Source organism: Lolium rigidum, chromosome 6, assembly GCF_022539505.1.
Source record: "Lolium rigidum isolate FL_2022 chromosome 6, APGP_CSIRO_Lrig_0.1, whole genome shotgun sequence".
Lineage (NCBI taxonomy): Eukaryota > Viridiplantae > Streptophyta > Magnoliopsida > Poales > Poaceae > Lolium > Lolium rigidum.
Window position 1 is genome coordinate 119,934,721 of NC_061513.1, and position 18,866 is coordinate 119,953,586.

The 18,866-nt window shown below is 41.9% G+C and overlaps 3 protein-coding genes across 4 annotated transcripts; 1 reads left to right on the plus strand and 2 right to left on the minus strand.

The window, feature by feature from the left end:
• Nucleotides 1-4,417: 4,417 nt before the first annotated feature.
• Nucleotides 4,418-8,829, plus strand: LOC124665461 (DNA-directed RNA polymerase I subunit rpa43-like). Its single transcript, XM_047202878.1, has 6 exons — nt 4,418-4,569; nt 4,870-5,021; nt 6,503-6,612; nt 7,471-7,556; nt 8,162-8,272; nt 8,372-8,829. Exons 1-6 carry the CDS (start codon nt 4,445-4,447, stop codon nt 8,508-8,510), a joined length of 723 nt encoding a protein of 240 aa, XP_047058834.1. The 5' UTR covers nt 4,418-4,444; the 3' UTR covers nt 8,511-8,829.
• A 787-nt stretch (nt 8,830-9,616) lies between these two features.
• LOC124663209 (GDSL esterase/lipase At4g10955-like) lies at nt 9,617-11,090 on the minus strand. The gene is made up of 3 exons (XM_047200935.1): nt 10,999-11,090; nt 10,809-10,913; nt 9,617-10,601 (listed from the first exon to the last, which is right to left on the minus strand). Exons 2-3 carry the CDS (start codon nt 10,877-10,879, stop codon nt 9,617-9,619), a joined length of 1,056 nt encoding a protein of 351 aa, XP_047056891.1. The 5' UTR covers nt 10,880-10,913; nt 10,999-11,090.
• Nucleotides 11,091-13,852: 2,762 nt separating this feature from the next.
• Nucleotides 13,853-18,120, minus strand: LOC124660520 (fe-S cluster assembly factor HCF101, chloroplastic-like). 2 transcript variants are annotated; one of them, XM_047198340.1, is made up of 15 exons: nt 17,949-18,120; nt 17,759-17,887; nt 16,994-17,136; nt 16,858-16,908; nt 16,467-16,622; nt 16,251-16,394; nt 16,029-16,171; nt 15,721-15,790; nt 15,529-15,624; nt 15,346-15,435; nt 15,203-15,256; nt 15,000-15,123; nt 14,548-14,672; nt 14,250-14,372; nt 13,853-14,091 (listed from the first exon to the last, which is right to left on the minus strand). In XM_047198340.1, exons 1-15 carry the CDS (start codon nt 18,028-18,030, stop codon nt 14,011-14,013), a joined length of 1,611 nt encoding a protein of 536 aa, XP_047054296.1. In that variant the 5' UTR covers nt 18,031-18,120; the 3' UTR covers nt 13,853-14,010. The 2 variants fall into 2 exon arrangements, with proteins under 2 accessions (XP_047054296.1, XP_047054297.1); XM_047198341.1 differs by having other exon boundaries at nt 17,759-17,878; nt 17,949-18,119.
• Nucleotides 18,121-18,866: the final 746 nt, after the last annotated feature.

Genomic DNA, 18,866 nt, shown 5'->3' on the forward strand with positions numbered 1-18,866 from the left:
AAAACTAAGATAAGGAGAGGTTGCTACAGTAGTAAACAACTTCCAAGACACAAATATAAAACAAAGTACTGTAGCAAAATAACACATGGGTTATCTCCCAAGAAGTTCTTTCTTTATAGCCATTAAGATGGGCTCAGCAGTTTTAATGATGCACTCACAAGAAATAGTATTTTAAGCAAAAGAGAGCATCAAGAGGCAAATTCAAAACACATTTAAGTCTAACATGCTTCCTATGCAAAGGAATCTTGTAAATAAACAAGTTCATGAAGAGCAAAGTAACAAGCATAGGAAGATAAAACAAGTGTAGCTTCAAAAATTTCAGCACATAGAGAGGTGTTTTAGTAACATGAAAATTTCTACAACCATATTTTCCTCTCTCATAATAACTTTCAGTAGCATCATGAGCAAACTCAACAATATAACTATCACATAAAGCATTCTTATCATGAGTCTCATGCATAAAATTATTACTCTCCACATAGGCATAATCAATTTTATTAGTTGTAGTGGGAGCAAATTCAACAAAGTAGCTATCATTATTATTCTCATCAAGTGTAGGAGGCATAGTATTATCATCATAAAAATTACTCTCCATAGTAGGCGGCACTAAAAGACCAATATCATTATAATCATCATAAATAGGAGGCAAAGTATCATCAAAGAAAATTTTCTCCTCAATGCTTGGGGGACTAAAAAGATCATGCTCATCAAAACCAGCTTCCCCAAGCTTAGAATTTTCCATATCATTAGCAACAATGGTGTTCAAAGCGTTCATACTAATATCATTGCTACTAGCATGCAAATAAGATTCCATGGGTTTTTTAATTTTCGCATTAAACCATTCATGTCTTGACTCAGGAAATAGAATAAAAAGCTCACGTATGTTGTCCATTATGCCTTACTAGTGTAAACAAGAAACAAAAAGTTGCAATTGCAGTGATCTAAAGGAAATAGCTTCGAGCACAAACACAATGGCGCCGTAAAAGTACTTTACCCGGAACCGGAGTATGAGTGCCTTTTACCTTTCCTCCCCGCAACGGCGCCTTAAAAGTGCTTGATGTCTACTTTCCCCTCCTTTCCCGTAGACAGTGTTGGGCCTCCAAGAGCAGAGGTTTGTAGAACAGACAGCAAGTTTTCCCTTAAGTGGATCACCCAAGGTTTATCGAACTCAGTGGAGGAAGAGGTCAAAGATATCCCTCTCGTGCAACCCCGCAACCACAAAGCAAGAAGTCTCTTGTGTCCCCAACACACCTAATAGGTGCACTAGTTCGGCGAAGAGACAAGAAATACAGTGGTATGAATATATATGAGCAAGTAGTAACGGTGCCGTAAAATAGCTTGCCGGGCGTGTAGTTGATGGTGGTAGTATTGCAGCAGAGAGTAACGCAAGAAAACAAGAAACAAGCAGTAGTAACGCAAGCAGCATTTAGGAACAAGGCCTAGGGATTACACTTTCACTAGTGGACACTCTCAACATTGATCACATAACAGTAATAGATAAATGCATACTCTACACTTTTGTTGGATGATGAACACATTGCGTAGGATTACACGAACCCTCAATGCCGGAGTTAACAAGCTCCACAATAATGCTCATATTTAAGTAACCTTATAGTGTAAGATAGATCAACAGACTAAACCAAGTACTAACATAGCATGCACACTGTCACCTTCATGCATATGTAGGAGGAATAGATCACATCAATATTATCATAGCAATAGTTAACTTCGCAATCTACAAGAGATCATGATCATAGCATAAACCAAGTACTAACACGGTGCACACACTCGTCACCTTTACACACGTGCAGGAGGAATAGAACTACTTTAATAACTTTGCTAGAGTAGCACATAGATAAATTGTGATACAAACTCATATGAATCTCAATCATGTAAAGCAGCTCATGAGATTATTGTATTGAGGTACATGGGAGAGAGATGAACCACATAGCTACAGCTGGAGCCCTCACCTCGGGGTGGATTACTCCCTCCTCATCATGGAAGCAACGATGGCGGTGAAGATGGCGGTGAAGACGGCGGTGGAGATGGCTCCGGGGCAATTCCCCGTCCGACAGGTGCCGGACAGCAGAGTTCTGTCCCCCGAATTGGAGTTTCGCGACGGTGGCGGCGCCCCTGGAGTCTTTCTGGAGTTTCGTCAATTGGTACTGCGTTTTTAGGTCGAAAGGGCTTTTATAGGCGAAGAGGCGGCGCAGGGGGCACCTGGGGGCGCCACACCCTAGGCCGGCGCGCCTAGGCCTCGGCCCGCGCCGCCATGTGGTGTGGTGGCCCCTCGGCCCCTCTCCGACTCTTCTTCGTGTTCGGACGCTTCCGGAAAAAATAGGAGGTTTGGCGTTGATTTCGTCCAATTCCGAGAATATTGCCCGAACAGCCTTTCTGGAACCAAAAACAGCAGAAAACAGGAACTGTCACTGTGGCATCTTGTTAATAGGTTAGTTCCGGAAAATGCATGAAAATGATATAAAGTGTGAACAAAACATGTAGATAACATCAATAATGTGGCATGGAACATAAGAAATTATCGATACGTCGGAGACGTATCATGTAGCAAGAAAAAACCAGCTCAAAACTAGTCCAAACAGTGTAGGGGTAATTCTGAACTGTTTTCACAATTTAGGGTTGAATGTTAAACCAAATAAGAGTTTAAGGTTGTAAATTGAACTTTATGACAAATTTAGGGTGGTAAAGTGGACTTCTCTCACAAAAGATTAATACTCGTGGAACAATTCACAACCATGAATTTAAGACTTACATAGAACCATGGTTTTAGGGTGGTGGAACCAACCTCCCGGTGCATGACGACCAATTATTTAGACCAAACAAAGCTCACGGCAACAATTGGATATGTAACAAGGAGCAAAAATCACATATATGAGGATCAAGTGTTTAGCGCCCGAGGAACAAAGCTTATCTCGCACAATGAACAAATATGTAGACCAAATGTAACAAAACTAGGACTACACATTTCGAACATAATTTCGAACACACCTTGTATGCAAGAGGAACAAATATGTAGAGCAAATAAAACTGCACAATGCATTTGGCACCTAGAGCATAAGCACCTGGTTTTTAAAATAACTTCTAAATATAGTTTAAAATGTCAAAAAATTCCAAACAAAAAATTAATGCATAAATGTCCATATTCTTTGTGCTCTTAAAGTCGTCTTGCCAAAAATCGATATTTTTTGTGTCGTGCGCAAAAAAGATAAAATTTGGTGCTTAAAAAAGCTTTTTCGCGACTGCATTTGATTATCTTTTTACACAGGACATACAAATTGTCACTTTTCCCGCACAACTAATGTCGACGTATATGTGCCAATTTTTTGTTTAGATTTTTTTGAAATTTTAAAATGTTTTTCTAGGTAGCGAAGCATATGCTCCCAAGTTCAAAAGTGCAATTCCGAAATAAAACAAGAATCATAGCTATAGTTGGGACATGTAATTAAGCCTCCGAGGAACAACAATCACTTTTACGAGGAACAAATCTTGTATGCACAACGAACACATATTATACCAAATGGAACAAGACCAAAATGCAATTGGGAGAAATAATTTAGTGCCTAGGAGCGTAATTTAAGAGCACACCTCATATGTAAGAGGAACAAATACATAGACCGTAAGGAGCAAAAATCACTGCTACATTTGAGACATGTAATTAAGCGTCCGCGGAACAAACATAACATCTACATGGAACAAGTGTTTAGCACCCGAGGAATGAAGCTTGTGTGCACAAGAAACAAATACGTAGACTAAATCGAACAAAACCAAAACTTTGGGAGAAGTTTTAGTGCCCATGAACATAATTTTTTTTACACAAGAAGAAATTCGAACCATAGTAGGGGAACACATTTCTAGACCGAATCGAACAAAGATATAGCACTCCTAGAAAGAATCACAACTATAGGTTAAAAAATATTTATTGTTGTGGAACACATCCTCACTAGAATAAGAACAAAATTTAGAGTGAATATAATAGAAAATTAATACATATGGAAGAAACTACAACTATAAACTCGAACAAAAGAAATTATACTAAAATGAGAAAAACATTTAAAATTATGAAAAAAATAACTTAAAAGAATCATAAGAAGAAATGAAATAAATAAAAATGAAGAAACTTAAAAAGGAAAAGAAACATAGAAAATATAAAAAAATCGAAAGGAAAAAGCCGGAAAGAAACAAATAAAAAAGGCTAGTGTGGCTAGCCCACGGTTCAAGTCGTTCAGCGAAACAGGGCCGTCTATAGTGCTAGCTGGGCCTGATGGCCAGCACGAGTGATCTAACGGTACCACCTCTTACCGGCTTAGGGCTGGCCTTTCTCGAAAAGAGAAAAGGTTTAGGGCTTCGCCCGCCGCCGCCGTCCTCTCTCTCGCTCTCCACTCCCCGGCGCGGCGCCTAAGGTTTAGGTCTATCCCGCCGCAACCGCATGGCCGCCGCTGCGATGGAGGGGATCCGGCACTCGGAGGCGAAGCTCACGGTGTACGTGCACCCCTCCAACGCCGACGACGTCCGCCGCGCCGTCGCCCGCCAGCTCAACACCCTCCTCTTCTCGTACGCCCCCCTCCATCCCCACCTCTTGCTCTCGTCAATGCAATGGCCAGTAATTGTCTCAGTATAGCGTCGCAACCGTGCATCTCTAGATTCTGGTTTGAGAGATTGTGGTGGATTTTGCATAGCTTCAGTTTAAACTCCTCAGAAGAAAAACAGTTTCAGTTTAGGAGGGGGAATTTTTTTTTTTGTTTACATTCTTGCTGTTGCGCTTCTTGTGCTCCTAAAGCTCTTTGAAATTTCAGTTTCCTGCTTTGTAATGTTCATTTACGGGATATATTTGGATGTTTCCTTCTTGTGCAGGTATGAAGATCGGTTTGATGGCGTGTTGCTAGCACATGAATTCCAAGTCGAGGGTACTAAAGCCAAACTCATGGACGGTTTGGTGCCCTATTTCGGCGTGCCGGTTCATGCAAACATGCTGATGTTTTCTCCCCAGCCAGGCATGATCCTGGGTAGGTCGACATATAAACTCTGAACAACCGCACTCCTTCTACGGCCTCATATTTGCATGTCATGGGTACATCTGCTATATGAAATCATGGAACCTTTAGGATACTACATCCTGATTCCTGTGCATAGTAATATAGTATAGTGTGTCAGTTCATTTTACAGTTTGAAATTTTCTTGGATATTTATAGCAATGCCACAAGTTCTCAGCTCGAATTAGGACCATGGCATTCTTTTACTGCTATTTGCGAAAATGCCATCTGTTGAGTTTTCTTGTGTCGTTGCCGTGCACAGAAGTTGCTATCAATTCAAACTATTTTGAATGAGCTGGAAATATTTTTTATAAAATATGTGAAGCATGCCCTTACTCACAACTTTCACTTTAATGGATGGATTGGTTTTTGTATAATCTGACGGATAGTGTTAGCACTTGTGCTTCTCAAATCCAGATGGATTCTTGAGGCTAGATGCCTGCTTGTGCTTGTCAAAATTTCATTTTGTATGAGCTGGCTACTTGTGCTTAATTTTGTGCAAATTTGTTTCCTTTGCACCTCATGGAAATACTTCTTTTTTATCGAGAAAATGCAAAAGGGCTTTTGCGTTTCATTTCATTGAATAGGTAGAAGGTTTGGTGTCAGAGGCCCCCAAAGAGGAAAGAACCGATACTCATGCCAATACCAAATCATGTTTTTTTTTGGAGATGCACCCTAGAAAATTAGGTTCCCTCAGTTGTCTGCTTGCCCATTTTTGTCCTTTTGGTGGAATTCAAGTGAGCACCTGAGGTTCCCGCACCTTAGTGGCCTACAGATCCCCATCGACAAACTGCAGTAATGGGAGTAGTAAATATTCTTTCTCTGAAAAGAATAGCATATAAGTTAGAAAAAATGATAAACGGACCAAAATCAGTCCAGTCCAATAATCATAGAGGTGCCTTTATTTTCAGCTGCAATGTACTACCTCCGATTCAAGGAATAAGGCGCCCTTGTTTTACGTCCTTTTTGTTTGACCAAAAATTGCTTCAAATATATAAAGATTGTTTGTATGAAATTAGCATCATTAGAAAGTGCTTTTCAATATGAATCCAACGATACTAATTACATATAATATAATCAAGATTTTGTTGCTCAATTTTGATGGTCGAAGTTCGTCTTGGAACACGCGTACACCTTATTCCTTGGGACGGAGGTAGTACTATGTTGCATTGGAGTATGCAGATATTCCATGCTCATCAAGGGATTTATATACCTTTCATCTCTTCTCAGGTCAGCCAAGCTTTTTCAAAATGCTTTGACTTGAAAGTGAAGGCCGTACATGGAAAATTCGTAAGAAAACTTAGAAGGCTGGTGTCATTTTGATAAATTGCACTAAAGTCAGTATGATTAAAATTTGAGCTGAGACTAGTGGCATTGTTACAAATTTCCCTTGAGAAATATTGTGGCCAAAGTTTGAAATATGTATGTGTGATGCTTTTTTTTTTGTACTTCAGAAGGGAAGGTTGAAATGCTTGGCAAGGAATCAATCCATGCCATTGTCTTGGGAGTTTTCTCAGCAGCTATTATGTCAGATGATATTGCTGACAGATTCAGATTCAAAAGAGTAAGATCAACTTTTCTATTGACTATTAAGGAAATAGCTGTTCTGATGCTAATATAATGTGCTACAGTCTACTATATGTTTGGTTTCATGTAACTTTGTAAACGGAACCTTCTCTTTTCTAGTTCAGTGATTGATTAACAATTCACGTATTGTTTGGTTGTTCAATAAATTGATACTCAGCAAAGCTGATACCCATGAGGTGGGAACTGAACTCTGGAGGAATTGTTCATTTCTACCATTCCCAAATATGAGCATTTGTTTGAATGCATTCATCCACACCTATGGTACCTTATGCATAAAACTATGAGGCTTAAAGTTTACCTCTTTTCATGTATACTGTAGCTGGAACTTGCTGGTATACTGTAGCTGGAACTTGCAAGTATACTGTAGCTGGTGCTCCAACACAGCTCAAGCTTTTTGACAAATATTATGAACATTGCTGCTCATTTTTTGCCATCTGTTACAAGAATGAGAGGTTTGTGATCGTGTTGTCAAAAGACCTTTGATCTGTGCAACTCCAGCTAACCTGTGTTTTATTTTACCTACATTTTTGTGTGCACCATCAACTCCCTTAGAAATGTTTTTGCTTCAATTCTTTAGTAAACTTCTAAATCACTAGGAAAACTCTAAAGAAACTGAACACCAGAAAGTGTGAACATGCTTTGATTGATTGGAGATTAGAGAAAATTGGCTGATATTTCCAACTTGAGGTGGTTGATGAGCACAGCATGTAACAAACTTCTCTATCTTTGAGAATTCTGTATGTATATCTAGTAGTTTTCAACAAATCCAACCAATCACTATAATAAGTTGGGTCTCGTTTTATTCCCTCTCATGAGATTTATATTGTTTTCACAGAAGAGAGGTGGAGGAAAATTTATAAGCAAGTCAGACAGGGGCCATGAGATTAAAAGGGGAAGCATGATACGATTTTCTGTTAAAAGGTATAGGCTCATCCAGTTCCCTTTTCTCAGGTTGAACTTCACTGTTTTAGTTTCCAATTTGGACAGCAGCTTTACACATTTGAGATATTGTATATGTTTTAGTTTGCATTTGTTACTTATACTAGCTGCATGTTGCTCATGTACCTGCACACTGTTCGATATATTTCCCCTGCTGTGCTGATGAGGGGGCACCCCTAAACCAGATTTACTTTAAACTTACAACAGTAACACTCAGCAATAAAATACCAGGTACGTAGTAGATTTTGGTGATGTGCATGAAATTACGTACCAGCATGGTAATGCTACTAACTAGACATATATATCTGGAGCGTTACTTTTTACCTTGTTTAATCATTTACTGGAAATGAACTGAGCTCGTCATGACAAGTCCACAATACACTGAGCTGTACATGAGAAATATACTACTCCCTCCGATCCCAATTACTTGTTGCACATTTAGGAAAAATGTTTCCTAAGTAGAATTCCTCAAGTGATTGGAAGTAGTTCTTATTTTGCTCTGTACTTAGTCAGCTATGGTCATGAGATGCTCTGTATTTTCGGTGAAGTAAACTGACTGTGTGCCTTTGCTTGATATTCATTTATAGGGTGGACACTGAAATGAATTGTCACATAACTGGATCTTTAGTGCCACCTCACACAGGATCCATGCTTTGGCTATCAGTACATGATGCTAAATATGCATCAGAAATTAACAGGTCTGGATATACACTTCTGTGCTATTTAAACCGACTTGTTAATCTGTACAATAGTTTTCAAGCTTATGTAATGAATTGTGTGCGACTCAAAATTTCCAGTGCCAAAATTAAATCAAGGGACGTCGGTATTGAAATCGAGCAGAGTGTACCCAATCACACAACTGTGAACAATGAAGATACTGTGACAAATTCTGAACGGCCACGCAAGTCCAGGAAGAGGAATGATGATGCCAATTAAAGGTTTAAGATGTTGTCTGGTGGAACACAAAGGTGTTCAGTTACAGCAGTAATGGTAGTCACCAACTTGTTACTGGAAACACGATTTTGCTCCTGCTTGTAATCATTGCAGAGTGATGGTTGTTCAATTCAAGAGTGGTGTTTTTTGCTCGGTTCAGAAGTTCTTCGCTGTCGCACCAGTAATTCCTTAGGTAACATTAGTTTTATGATGATGATGATGTAAAATAGAACAAGTACTGAAAGTGTAATGGGTTTTTTGAATGTTTTCTGATCTTATCCCAGAGAAGATCTTGTTTATTAACAGGTTTTCGGTTACTTCAGTTTCGTTTTAGCTCCCAGCTTTATACCAACTTACCAAGTGAAGTAGCTGTGTCCTTTTATGATCTGGAAGTATCTTTTCTTGGTTCCTGATTGAAGGATTCATTAAATGGTAGTAGCATTGTGGCACTTGAAGCAGCCTAGCAGGAACCATTAGGATCTATAAATTGGGGATGCATTTGGAGGCAAGAAACGAATGGCTCCATCTTTCTGGTCATACAGATAGGTAATCTTGGGACTTGTAGAATGAAAATATGCAGCAGGAAACTTACCTGCTGGTTTCGTCAGGAAAAAAGTTCTTAGGCATGAGATGCATCAAGAATTATACAGGCTGCTACTTTGTCGTTAGAGCAAAACATTTAGGAAATTGGGGACATCTGATCTCGTCGGTTGCCCAGATTCCATTAGTAGAAGTTGAGGTTAGGTTCAGCACTGTGGCTTGTATGTGATTACCAACCTCCAAATAGTGCATCAGCATAGGCCAAGCGCGTTGTGATGAACAACCCAACACAAAATCCTAACCTCCTATGCCTAGCTACTCTACTGTGGGCTCCTTTTCGGCACCGTCTCTGTGTTTTCTATCGGATAACCATTGCATTATGTACCTTTTCGATGACACTCACGTTAAATCCATCTAAGTGATGCTTCCGGGCATGCCTTGAATCGAAACACCAAATCTTGTCTTCTGCATTCATGGTCCCTGCAGGCTAACACAACTCAGTTTCGGTTTCTAGAATCAGGATCCAAAGGTTTCTCTGTGTTCCCCATCGCATGTCAGCGATCTGCTGATCAAGCGTACGAATAGGAGCTGCACTGCAGCTGCATGGCCAAGTCCGGCCTCCACCACTGGTGGATGCCGTGCGCGGTCTTGAAGTCCGGCGACGGGCCGCGGTTCACCGTCAGGACGGCCGAAGGAAACAGGTGCAGGGGCTCGCTGCCTCCCGGCTTGCCGATGCCCTGCAGCAGGTGCGTGACCGAGTGCCTCGTTGCCAGCCTCCCGACGGCGCCCGCGCCGATGTCCTCCATCTTCTTGCGGTGGCCGAAGTACCCGACGTACTCCGCGCTGATGTGGTCCGCCGGGTTCACGAGCACGTTCGGCACCCACCGCGCCAGCGCCGCGAAGGCCTCGTCCCCGCCGCCGCCCTTGTGCTGCAGGACGGTGGCCACCCCGGCCGTGACGAAGCTCTTGGCGATGCGGATGCCGTGCTTCACCTTCTTGTGCGGGATCCTCTCCACCGGCGCCGACAGGAACGGCGGGTTGAAGAGGAACGCGGGGAGGAGGATGCCCGCCCTGGCCATGATCTTCCCGCCGAGGGTCGAGATGGCGGAACCCAGCGAGTGGCCGGCCAGCCAGACGCGGCCGTGCCCCGCGCCCGCGGCCGACACGACGTTGCGGATGGCATGCATCGCGACTAGGAAACGGGTGCTGCGCTCGAGTCCGCCGTTCCGGGCGAGCTGGAGGTCCAGCTCGAGGTCCCTGGACGCCGAAGCCTTGTTCCTGATGGTCCCTCGGAAGGCGACGACGTAGTGCGGCGCGCTGGCGGCCGCCGCGGGGTCGAGAATGTTGTGCGGCGGCTTGAACGCGTACACCGCGCCGAAGATGGAGGAGTCGGCGTCGTCCACGAGCTCCTGCCGAAGCTCGAAGTGGAAGAACTTCCACCACGCCGGCGCCAGCGCGTCCGGGCCCTGCTGGTTAAGCTGCCGGTCGCGCTCCAGCACGTACGCGCCTTGGACGAGGCTTGCCATCACCGATCGCCGGTGGTGCGGGCAGTTCCTGGCCGGAGCAAGCATCAGATTGCAAAGGTGATCCCATAAACCATAGAAAAATCACGAATTTTATACCTTTTTCCTAGTTGTTTTCAGATGTTTCAACCCATGATAGTACATTTTGGTCCTTACCGGCTCAGTGCATTCTAGATTTTTTTTCAGAACATAGTGCATTCCAGATTGAATCAACTAAAAAGATGAGCCAATAACTTACCAGTTCACATATGTCAAATACGTAGGTCCTGAAATCTCGAAAAGATCCTTCCGTGACCGCATTTTGTCCATCTTTTGTCCCTTACCAATCTGCCAGAAGGTTGCTCTGCGCAACAAATTATGGAAATGTGAATGAAAATTGTGAGATAACAGCAATTACTCCACAAAGAAAAGATGCAACTGCTACTTACAGGAGGAGGAATCGATCTTTATTTGGTCAACGGCAGTTCATGTTTCCAGCAGTTATATTTTAAGATTGTGATATGAAGAACAAGATGTACTCCTGGAATCCAGAGTATAGAGAAATTCAGAGGAAAGTACTAAGCTACTTTTTGAGATCTATGTCAGACCAAAAAAATTGGAGTCAGGTCAAACAGGGATATCCACAACTCATTATGAACACTGAATCAGGGATCTGAGAATGTGACTCATGAATCCATGATACATCAAACACATCTCACTGGAATCGATGGGGCCACAACAGTATAATGATGGACGGAGCTAGACGATTGATTACCAGAGAACTTTGTTCTTCAACATCACATCCTGCTCTGGGGCATCCTCCTGATCTTCCTCATTGCACTTTGGACTCTGAAATGGATCTCATACTCCGATGTAAGGCCATTAGCCATATATATAAAGTCAAAGAAATAATAAGATTTTGATAAAAAATGATTGTTTGTGCAATAAACTAGAGCATCTAACCGATGGTCGCTGTGTTTGCAAGGTTTGAACAGTATATTATTGAAGCTGACTCGGGCTGGGGAAGTTAATAAGAGAAGAGATCAAAAGAGGGGAAGACTTGGGAAGCACGAAGTCTTCGCTCTTGTACAATTGGCCATAGTACAAGTGGCTTAAATAACAACAAGCACACACGCACAACTTCTCTAGTGCAGGCACATAATTACTCACCCCGCGTCTTCTTTCAGGTGAGTACAATTAATGGTTGGAAGATTGGTCCTTATCAATTCATTAATTAGCAAGATGGTATTTGAGTATTCTGATTTATCATCGGAGACTTCTAAATACCGAATGGAAAATGGTGAAGGAGCAACTGCAAATTAGATTAAGTAGCTGGAAAGGTAAATTACTATCCTTGGGTGGTAGATTGGTCCTTATCAATTTAGTACTTAGCAATATGGCATTGTGTATGATATCATTCTTCCAATTTCCAAAAAGATTCATGGAAAGATTGGATTATTTTCGATCAAGATTTTTTTGGCAAGATGATAGTCAGAAAAGGAAATCGCGTCTTGCTAAATGGAGTGTGGTCTATCGTCCGAAAGACCAATGAGGTCTTGGCATTCAAGATCTTGAGACCAAAAATAGGTCCATACTTGGTAAATGGCTATTCAAGCTACTTGTTGAGGATGGGATTGGCGAACCCTCCTTAGGAGAAAGTACGTAGGCTTGCATGCATTGTCTCAGGTTTCTAAGAAACCTAGAGACTCTCATGTCTTGGCTAGTCTCATGGCAACGAAAAAAAATCTTCTTCCCATATAGTTCTTTCTCCATTAGCGATGGATCGGAGATTAGATTCTGGGAGTAAGTGGTTAGGAAATGCCATACTTGGAGAACAATATCCGGTATTGTCCAATATTGTGTGACATCAGAGTGATATGCTCGCTAAGGTGTTGGAAACTTCTCCACCCAATGTATCGTTCAGAAGAAATCTAATTGGAAATAAATAAGTATCATGGATTGCCTTGTTACAACGTCTGGATTCGCTCCATTTGACGCAAGGCTTCGGTGTATTTCGTTGGAATCTCATTGAGAGTGGAAAATTCTTTGTGGCTTCTATGTACATGCTTTAATCCAACCTGACGGTTGATAACAATAAAAATATTTGGAAGATGCAGATACCACATAAAACTAAGATATTTGCATGGTATCTTCATCGAGGGATAATTCTTACCAAAGATAACCATGTAAAATGCAATTGGTAGGGAAGCAAAATTTGTGTCTTTTATCGCCGTGATGAGACTACTAATCACTTATTTTTCCAATATAAATTTGCTAGATCTATATGGTTAGCCATCCAAATAGGTTCTACCTTATGCCCGCCACGTAGCATTGCGAATATTTTCAGCAATTGGCAAAATGGTGTGGATCCTAGGTTTAAGCTGAGGGAGTGATTGTCGTTATTTGGTCACTTTGGCTACGTAGAAATGACATAGTTTTTAATGATAAAAATGCTTCTCTTATGCAAGTCATCTAATGGTGTACAACTACACTCTGTTTATGGTTGCTTCTACAACATGTGAGCATCGCGATCTCTTTACGGAGATGTCTACATGATTGGATGATACAACGAGAAAATATTTTTTATCCAACATGGATGGTAACGTGATCTACGGATTGGCCCTCCTTCCTCTTACACCTTTTTCAGCTTTTACATTTTTAATCTTCGAGAACTTTAGTTTTGTTTTATCCATTATGTGTGGATTGGTACGGTTATGTGCATCCTAGTTATGCAGAGACCGGGTGTAATGCTTAAACTTCTTAAGCAATAAAGTGTTTATTATCCAAAAATTAATGGTTGAATGCAACTATTGGACAGCATTTTTCTAAGAAATGGAGGGGTAGTATGTTGCAATTTTGAGTGCTTTAAGATTTAGATGGTATGTGTTAAGACTTGGAACACTTAAACCTTCAATTTCCATCGAAGGTGTTCGCCACGTAATGAGTTGCCAATTCCTTGTTTTAAGAGGGTTCACATGATTTTTTACGCTGGAGGATTGGAAAATGTGTCAAAATATTGCATACTTTGAACCCAACAGTCCATTGTTGGAAACCCAGGTCTTGGAGCTAGATGGTCTACCCTCTATTGCTCTATCTTATCGGTGGTGCCGTCCACAATGCATATTGAGACTAGAGGGTATAATTTTTATATAGACTCCAAATTTTGAATGTTTCAATTTATTTCCAGATAGGACCCGTGACTTGTTAAACCAACCACAATAAGTAACAGTACGAGTGAGCACAGATAAAAACCGAATGTCACGGAAACCACCGTTTGAGATTTCAGAGAACACAGGTGGTCCAAAAGCACAAAGACGAATATCTTTATTCGAATTTTTATTTCTACATTATCACAAATAATCACACAAAATTCGCTGTATGCCTAGGATCTCTTGAGCCTATTGTATCAGAAGTTCTTGTTTCTTGTTCTTTCCTGGCTGAACATTATCTCTACTCTATCATTAAGAGACCACTGCAGGTGTCGCTGGACGAGGAACATCCACTAACCGCTCAAGCATATCCAACTGATCATAGGGCGCTATCTGCAAAGCAACAGGTGCATATGCATTTTAGATCTTGGATGTGATAAAAAAAAATCAGAAAAATGTAAGTGCCATCTAGACGAATCCCGTAGCTTTGTTGTACTCGAAATATCAGAAGTATTAAGATATAACGAATCTACAGTTATGTGTCATAATACCTGACTAAATCCATCAGGCCAAGTTATCGAAACAGCATAGTTGCCCATCGGCCGTATCTCTTCAGGCTCGATGTCTTCAGGTATATCACCATACTGTACTTTCTGTTCTCCGGTCCATTCATCCTGCAGACAAGAACTACTTAGCATGTAAAATAATATAAGTCATCACATATTTTTGTGAATAAAAAGGACAAGACTCTATTCATGATGTGAATACACAGAAAATTTAATCGAGAAACATGAGAAGTGATGTTAGACTTATATATCCCAGCATTGCATAGTGAAAGGGCATACACACCACACTTTGAGCAGATCGGTCGTTCCGTCTGACTGTTGCTGGGTGCAACAAGAACTCTTCATCCGAATCTGGTACTTTCACTCTGATTGCTCTAACTGATCTATCATAGGACACTGCTGTTGAAACTGACAAAAGGAAAACAACAATTTTAACATGATATTAAATGAGAAGCATGTTTTTTCTGCAAGATATAAATGCAGAACAAGGCTGCAGTAACAATTTTGTAAGCTTTCTTTTTCATGCTAAGTTCGTGGTAATATATATACTACTCCCTCCATCCCAAATTAATTGACTCAACTTTGTCTAGATATGCATGTATCTAGACACGTTTTAGTATCTAGATACATGCGTATCTAGACAAAACTAAGTCAATTAATCTGGGACAGAGGGAATATTTTACTTCCAACTACCTTTTCATCTTTTAGATTATAATTTGAGAGCTATTAACTTACCTTGTTGTCTAATTTTAGCACATTGTTGAACAACACATACTCCAAGATTCTGAAATGTCTTGGCAACATCCCCTTGGGGATCAGCCACTACATCAGGTATTCCACTATCTCCAGAAGCTGAAAGCTGTAAAATTACCAATCTATAATTTTCACTCATCTTTAACCAAGTGTAAACAGATGGAATTCCTTTTTTTTGGACTTACGGTTGGCCTTATTGGCAACTCAAAGAGGTTAGGTATTCCAAACTGCTGCACGACCTGAAAGTGTAGTGGCGTCGTCGAAGAAACTCAACAAATACTCAAGAGAAATGTGCTAAGAAAAAATAGTCAATACGTATTTGTCTTGCCTGAGCACCAGAACCTTGCCCAAATGGATAATAGCGCTTTTCGTCAGCATCAAAGTAACACATGTTCTCAACAACCGCAACACATGGAACCTTGGCAAGAGAAGAGGATTCAGAAATAAGTCAATATAGGAAGACGTGGCAGATTAGACTATTCATTCATCGGTGTTGTGGAAGATGACACACCTTCAGCTTAGAAAACATCCTAACACCCTTTGCAACATCAATGAAAGCCAGCTTCTGAGGGGTGGTAACAATCACAGCTGCAGTCAACGGAGCTACCTGGTGTTTCAGACATGTTATACATCGAGATGCTTTCACGTATGATTCAATTTACTTGGATACATGATTTGCACAGCAAAGATGCTAGAGAATCACCTGACAGAGTGTTAAGTGTATATCCCCTGTTCCAGGAGGCATGTCAATGACAAGGTAGTCAAGTTCACCCCTTTGTGAAATAAACAACCGTGTTAAGTTCTCTTATTCCAGATAATTAAGAAAACTAGTGGAAGTATAGCTGGAAGTTATGGCTGGTAAGTAATCCCTCCATCCCATAATATAAGGCATTATTACAACCTGCCAATTTGTATATTGGTTGTAACATCTTATATTGGACAGAGGGAGTATGTTACATCTTATGTGCATCTGATGAATTTAGAGAGGTATCAACTATTGGCTTTGCATACCAGTCAGTCGTGGTAAGCAACTGATTAATGACTCCTGAAACCATTGGACCTCGCATGATCGCTCTTCCTTGTCCAGCAAAGCCAAACGACACCAATTTGACGCCCAAATACTCAGTCGGAAGAATACTTTTGTTTTCTGGGTTCTAAAGTTAAGTCTGCTTACCATTATTAGTGCAAACACTAAATTCCATGTTAACATAAAGATTCAACCATCAGGCTTACCACCACTAGCAGGCGGATCTCTGGAGAAACCATAGTTGGCAGGCTTGGACCAAAGACATCAGCATCGAAAATTCCAACTCTTGCTCCCATACCAGCTAAGGTATAAGCGAGATTTACAGCGACTGTAGACTTTCCAACTCCGCCCTGGAGAAGTGAAAATAGTTATTAAAATAAGTTCATGGTGTCCTCTGTATGTATAGGAGTATCAGGTCTTGCCTTGCAGCTTGAAACTGCTATGATGTTCGAAATTTTCTGTAGTCCTTCCGGGAGTTCCCCTGCATATATCGGTTGCGCGGGTTGTGCAGACATTGTAACATTGACCTTCTTAACCCATGGAAGTGCAACAACAACCTCATTTGCTTTTTCTTCAAACTGTGCAGCGCAATTCATTAGTATTTGCAAATTCATTCCTTTGAGTGGATAATTGGATGCAATGTTGTCACAAATACACACACACTTTTATATAACAATTATACATTTCAAATCCATGTATTGCACCTGAAACTTAGCTGCTATAAGTGTTCGTTTAGTAACGCATCATGTGCCATAAAATGACCAGTCAATGAATAATTCTGAAGAGATAACTGAACACAAGAACTGCGCTCACCATGTCCTTGACTGGGCATGCCGGAGTCGTCAGCTCCACACGAAATGAGACCTGAAGCACAATCCAACTGATAGGTAAATCCAGGAAATGGCAGTTAATCTGGATTGCAGCTCATTTGATCAGGAAGTGCCTTTACCTCCTCTAAGGCATCGCTGATCTCCAAATCCTTGATAAACCCACATGACACGATGTCCGTGCCGAAATCAGGATCGATAATCTGGGAGAGCGCTATGAGCACGTCTCTCTTGGCATCCTCCACTGATGCCACGGTTGCATCAGCTGGGGAAATTAAACAAACACCAAAGCATACAGACGCATATAAATCTTCAGTTAGTAAGGGAAGGAGCAATAGGCACATGCCAGTGCATAAATTCACAACTCCCGAGAATTCAGCCACTGCTACTCAAAGTTTTAAATAGCCGGCTATAGCCTTTTGGGAGACCTCCCGCTACAGCTATGTCATTTATAGACTAAATGAGATAAACCGCTAATAGCCGGCTAAGCCTTCTTTAGCCCCTAAGTAGCCTCTAATTTAGCCGCTAAAATCTCTGTTTTCTTAATTTCTTTTCTCTTCTCCTTTTTATTTCGTGTTTCCTAAATTTCTGTTCAATCTGATCTGGTAAGACTTGCAATTTGAATATTTTTTTTTTGCGTTGAATAGTTGAATGAGTTGTAGCTTGAATCATGTTTGATTCATAGTTTTCCTTCTTTTTTGCAATATTGACTAAAATTTCCCCTATTTTTTAAAATAAGTCTAAATGAATTAGTCCGCTATAAGTAAGCTATAACCTTTCTTAGCTTCTGAAAACGTCGCGGCTAATTGCAATAGCCTATGCTGCTACTGCTAATATTACAGCTGAAATAACCGAACATATGCAAGTTCGAGTGAATTTGAAGTTACCGCTAGACGACGCAGCTCTTGATGACCGCCGGCGCCGGTCCATGCGCAGCGGCAAGGGGAACCGGGCATGAGACTGGATAGTCGCCGCCGCGGCAGGAGAAGCCTTCGCTGGCAGAGCACCTGTGTGTACTGTCGAAGTTTCGTGAGAACTGAGCCATCATCCATCCATGGGGAATGAGGGCGAGCTCACCTCTTGGGGTTGGAGCCGAGGAGACGATATGGGGAGCGGGCGGCACCATGAAGGAGGCGGGTGTGGCGTGGATGGTCCGCATTGCCGCCGTCTCCGCCGGCGAGGGAGTGTGAAGGGGATGGATGATGAGGGCGGAGGAGGAAGCGAGTGGCCGTTTTTCGGCCGCTGGTTGTGTGGATTTGGTTTGCCTCCTGACTTAAAGGATTAGCAGGAACAGAGCAACTGTGCGCTACACTGGAAGTAACACTATCACTGACGTGTGGCCCCAACTGTTTGACATTGTACTGTGGAACAATAAGATGCAGATCTTCCAAGTGAGTAGACTTCCAAATTCTCCTTCTTTTACACTTCCGCGGAACATTTTTAGTTCAACATCATGCATATATTGGTCTTTGACGGTCTCTCCAAAATCTAACCTTTTATAAAATATCTCTAGCAGAGCCCGTAAAAAAGCCAAAATCGAAAAATAACCGTCAGTTTACGGATTCAGGCTGAAAAATGACGCCGATCAGTTATCGTAAACGAACCAAAACTGGAAAAATGTTTCGGCCTGTATTTGTAGGGGTAGACAGAGTGAACCGAACGCAGCCCGAACACAATCCCTAGTTTGCACGCGAGGGAAGTTTCAGCTCCTCCAAACCGCCGCCGCCGCTGCCGATCTGCGTGCCCTCACCTTCCTCTGCGCCGCCGTCATCCGATTTCTCCACTACGAGTCTCGAATCAACCCAGCCAGCCATCGTTGCTAGCTCGCAGGCCCCGCCACCCTCTCCCGCGGTCGCTGGAGCTTCCGCCGCTACACCAACCACCCCGGCGACCGTTGCGACCCCCGCGACCCCCGCGGACGTCGCTACCACGGTCTCGTCGATGAGCGTGAGGAAGCGGCGGCGCACGGGAACGCATGTGGTCCCGCAAGCCGGT

Coding starts and splice junctions, on each gene's coding strand:
- LOC124665461 (XM_047202878.1), top strand. CDS start 4,445: ATGGCCGCCGCTGCGATGGAGGGGATCCGGCACTCGGAGGCGAAGCTC. Junction 6,613..7,470: donor ACAGATTCAGATTCAAAAGA/GTAAGATCAACT, acceptor TTGTTTTCACAG/AAGAGAGGTGGAGGAAAATT. Junction 8,273..8,371: donor TATGCATCAGAAATTAACAG/GTCTGGATATAC, acceptor CAAAATTTCCAG/TGCCAAAATTAAATCAAGGG.
- LOC124663209 (XM_047200935.1), bottom strand. CDS start 10,879: ATGGACAAAATGCGGTCACGGAAGGATCTTTTCGAGATTTCAGGACCT. Junction 10,602..10,808: donor TATTTGACATATGTGAACTG/GTAAGTTATTGG, acceptor TGCTCCGGCCAG/GAACTGCCCGCACCACCGGC.
- LOC124660520 (XM_047198340.1), bottom strand. CDS start 18,030: ATGCGGACCATCCACGCCACACCCGCCTCCTTCATGGTGCCGCCCGCT. Junction 15,791..16,028: donor TTGCTTACCACGACTGACTG/GTATGCAAAGCC, acceptor TATTTCACAAAG/GGGTGAACTTGACTACCTTG. Junction 14,373..14,547: donor ACCGATCTGCTCAAAGTGTG/GTGTGTATGCCC, acceptor TCTTGTCTGCAG/GATGAATGGACCGGAGAACA.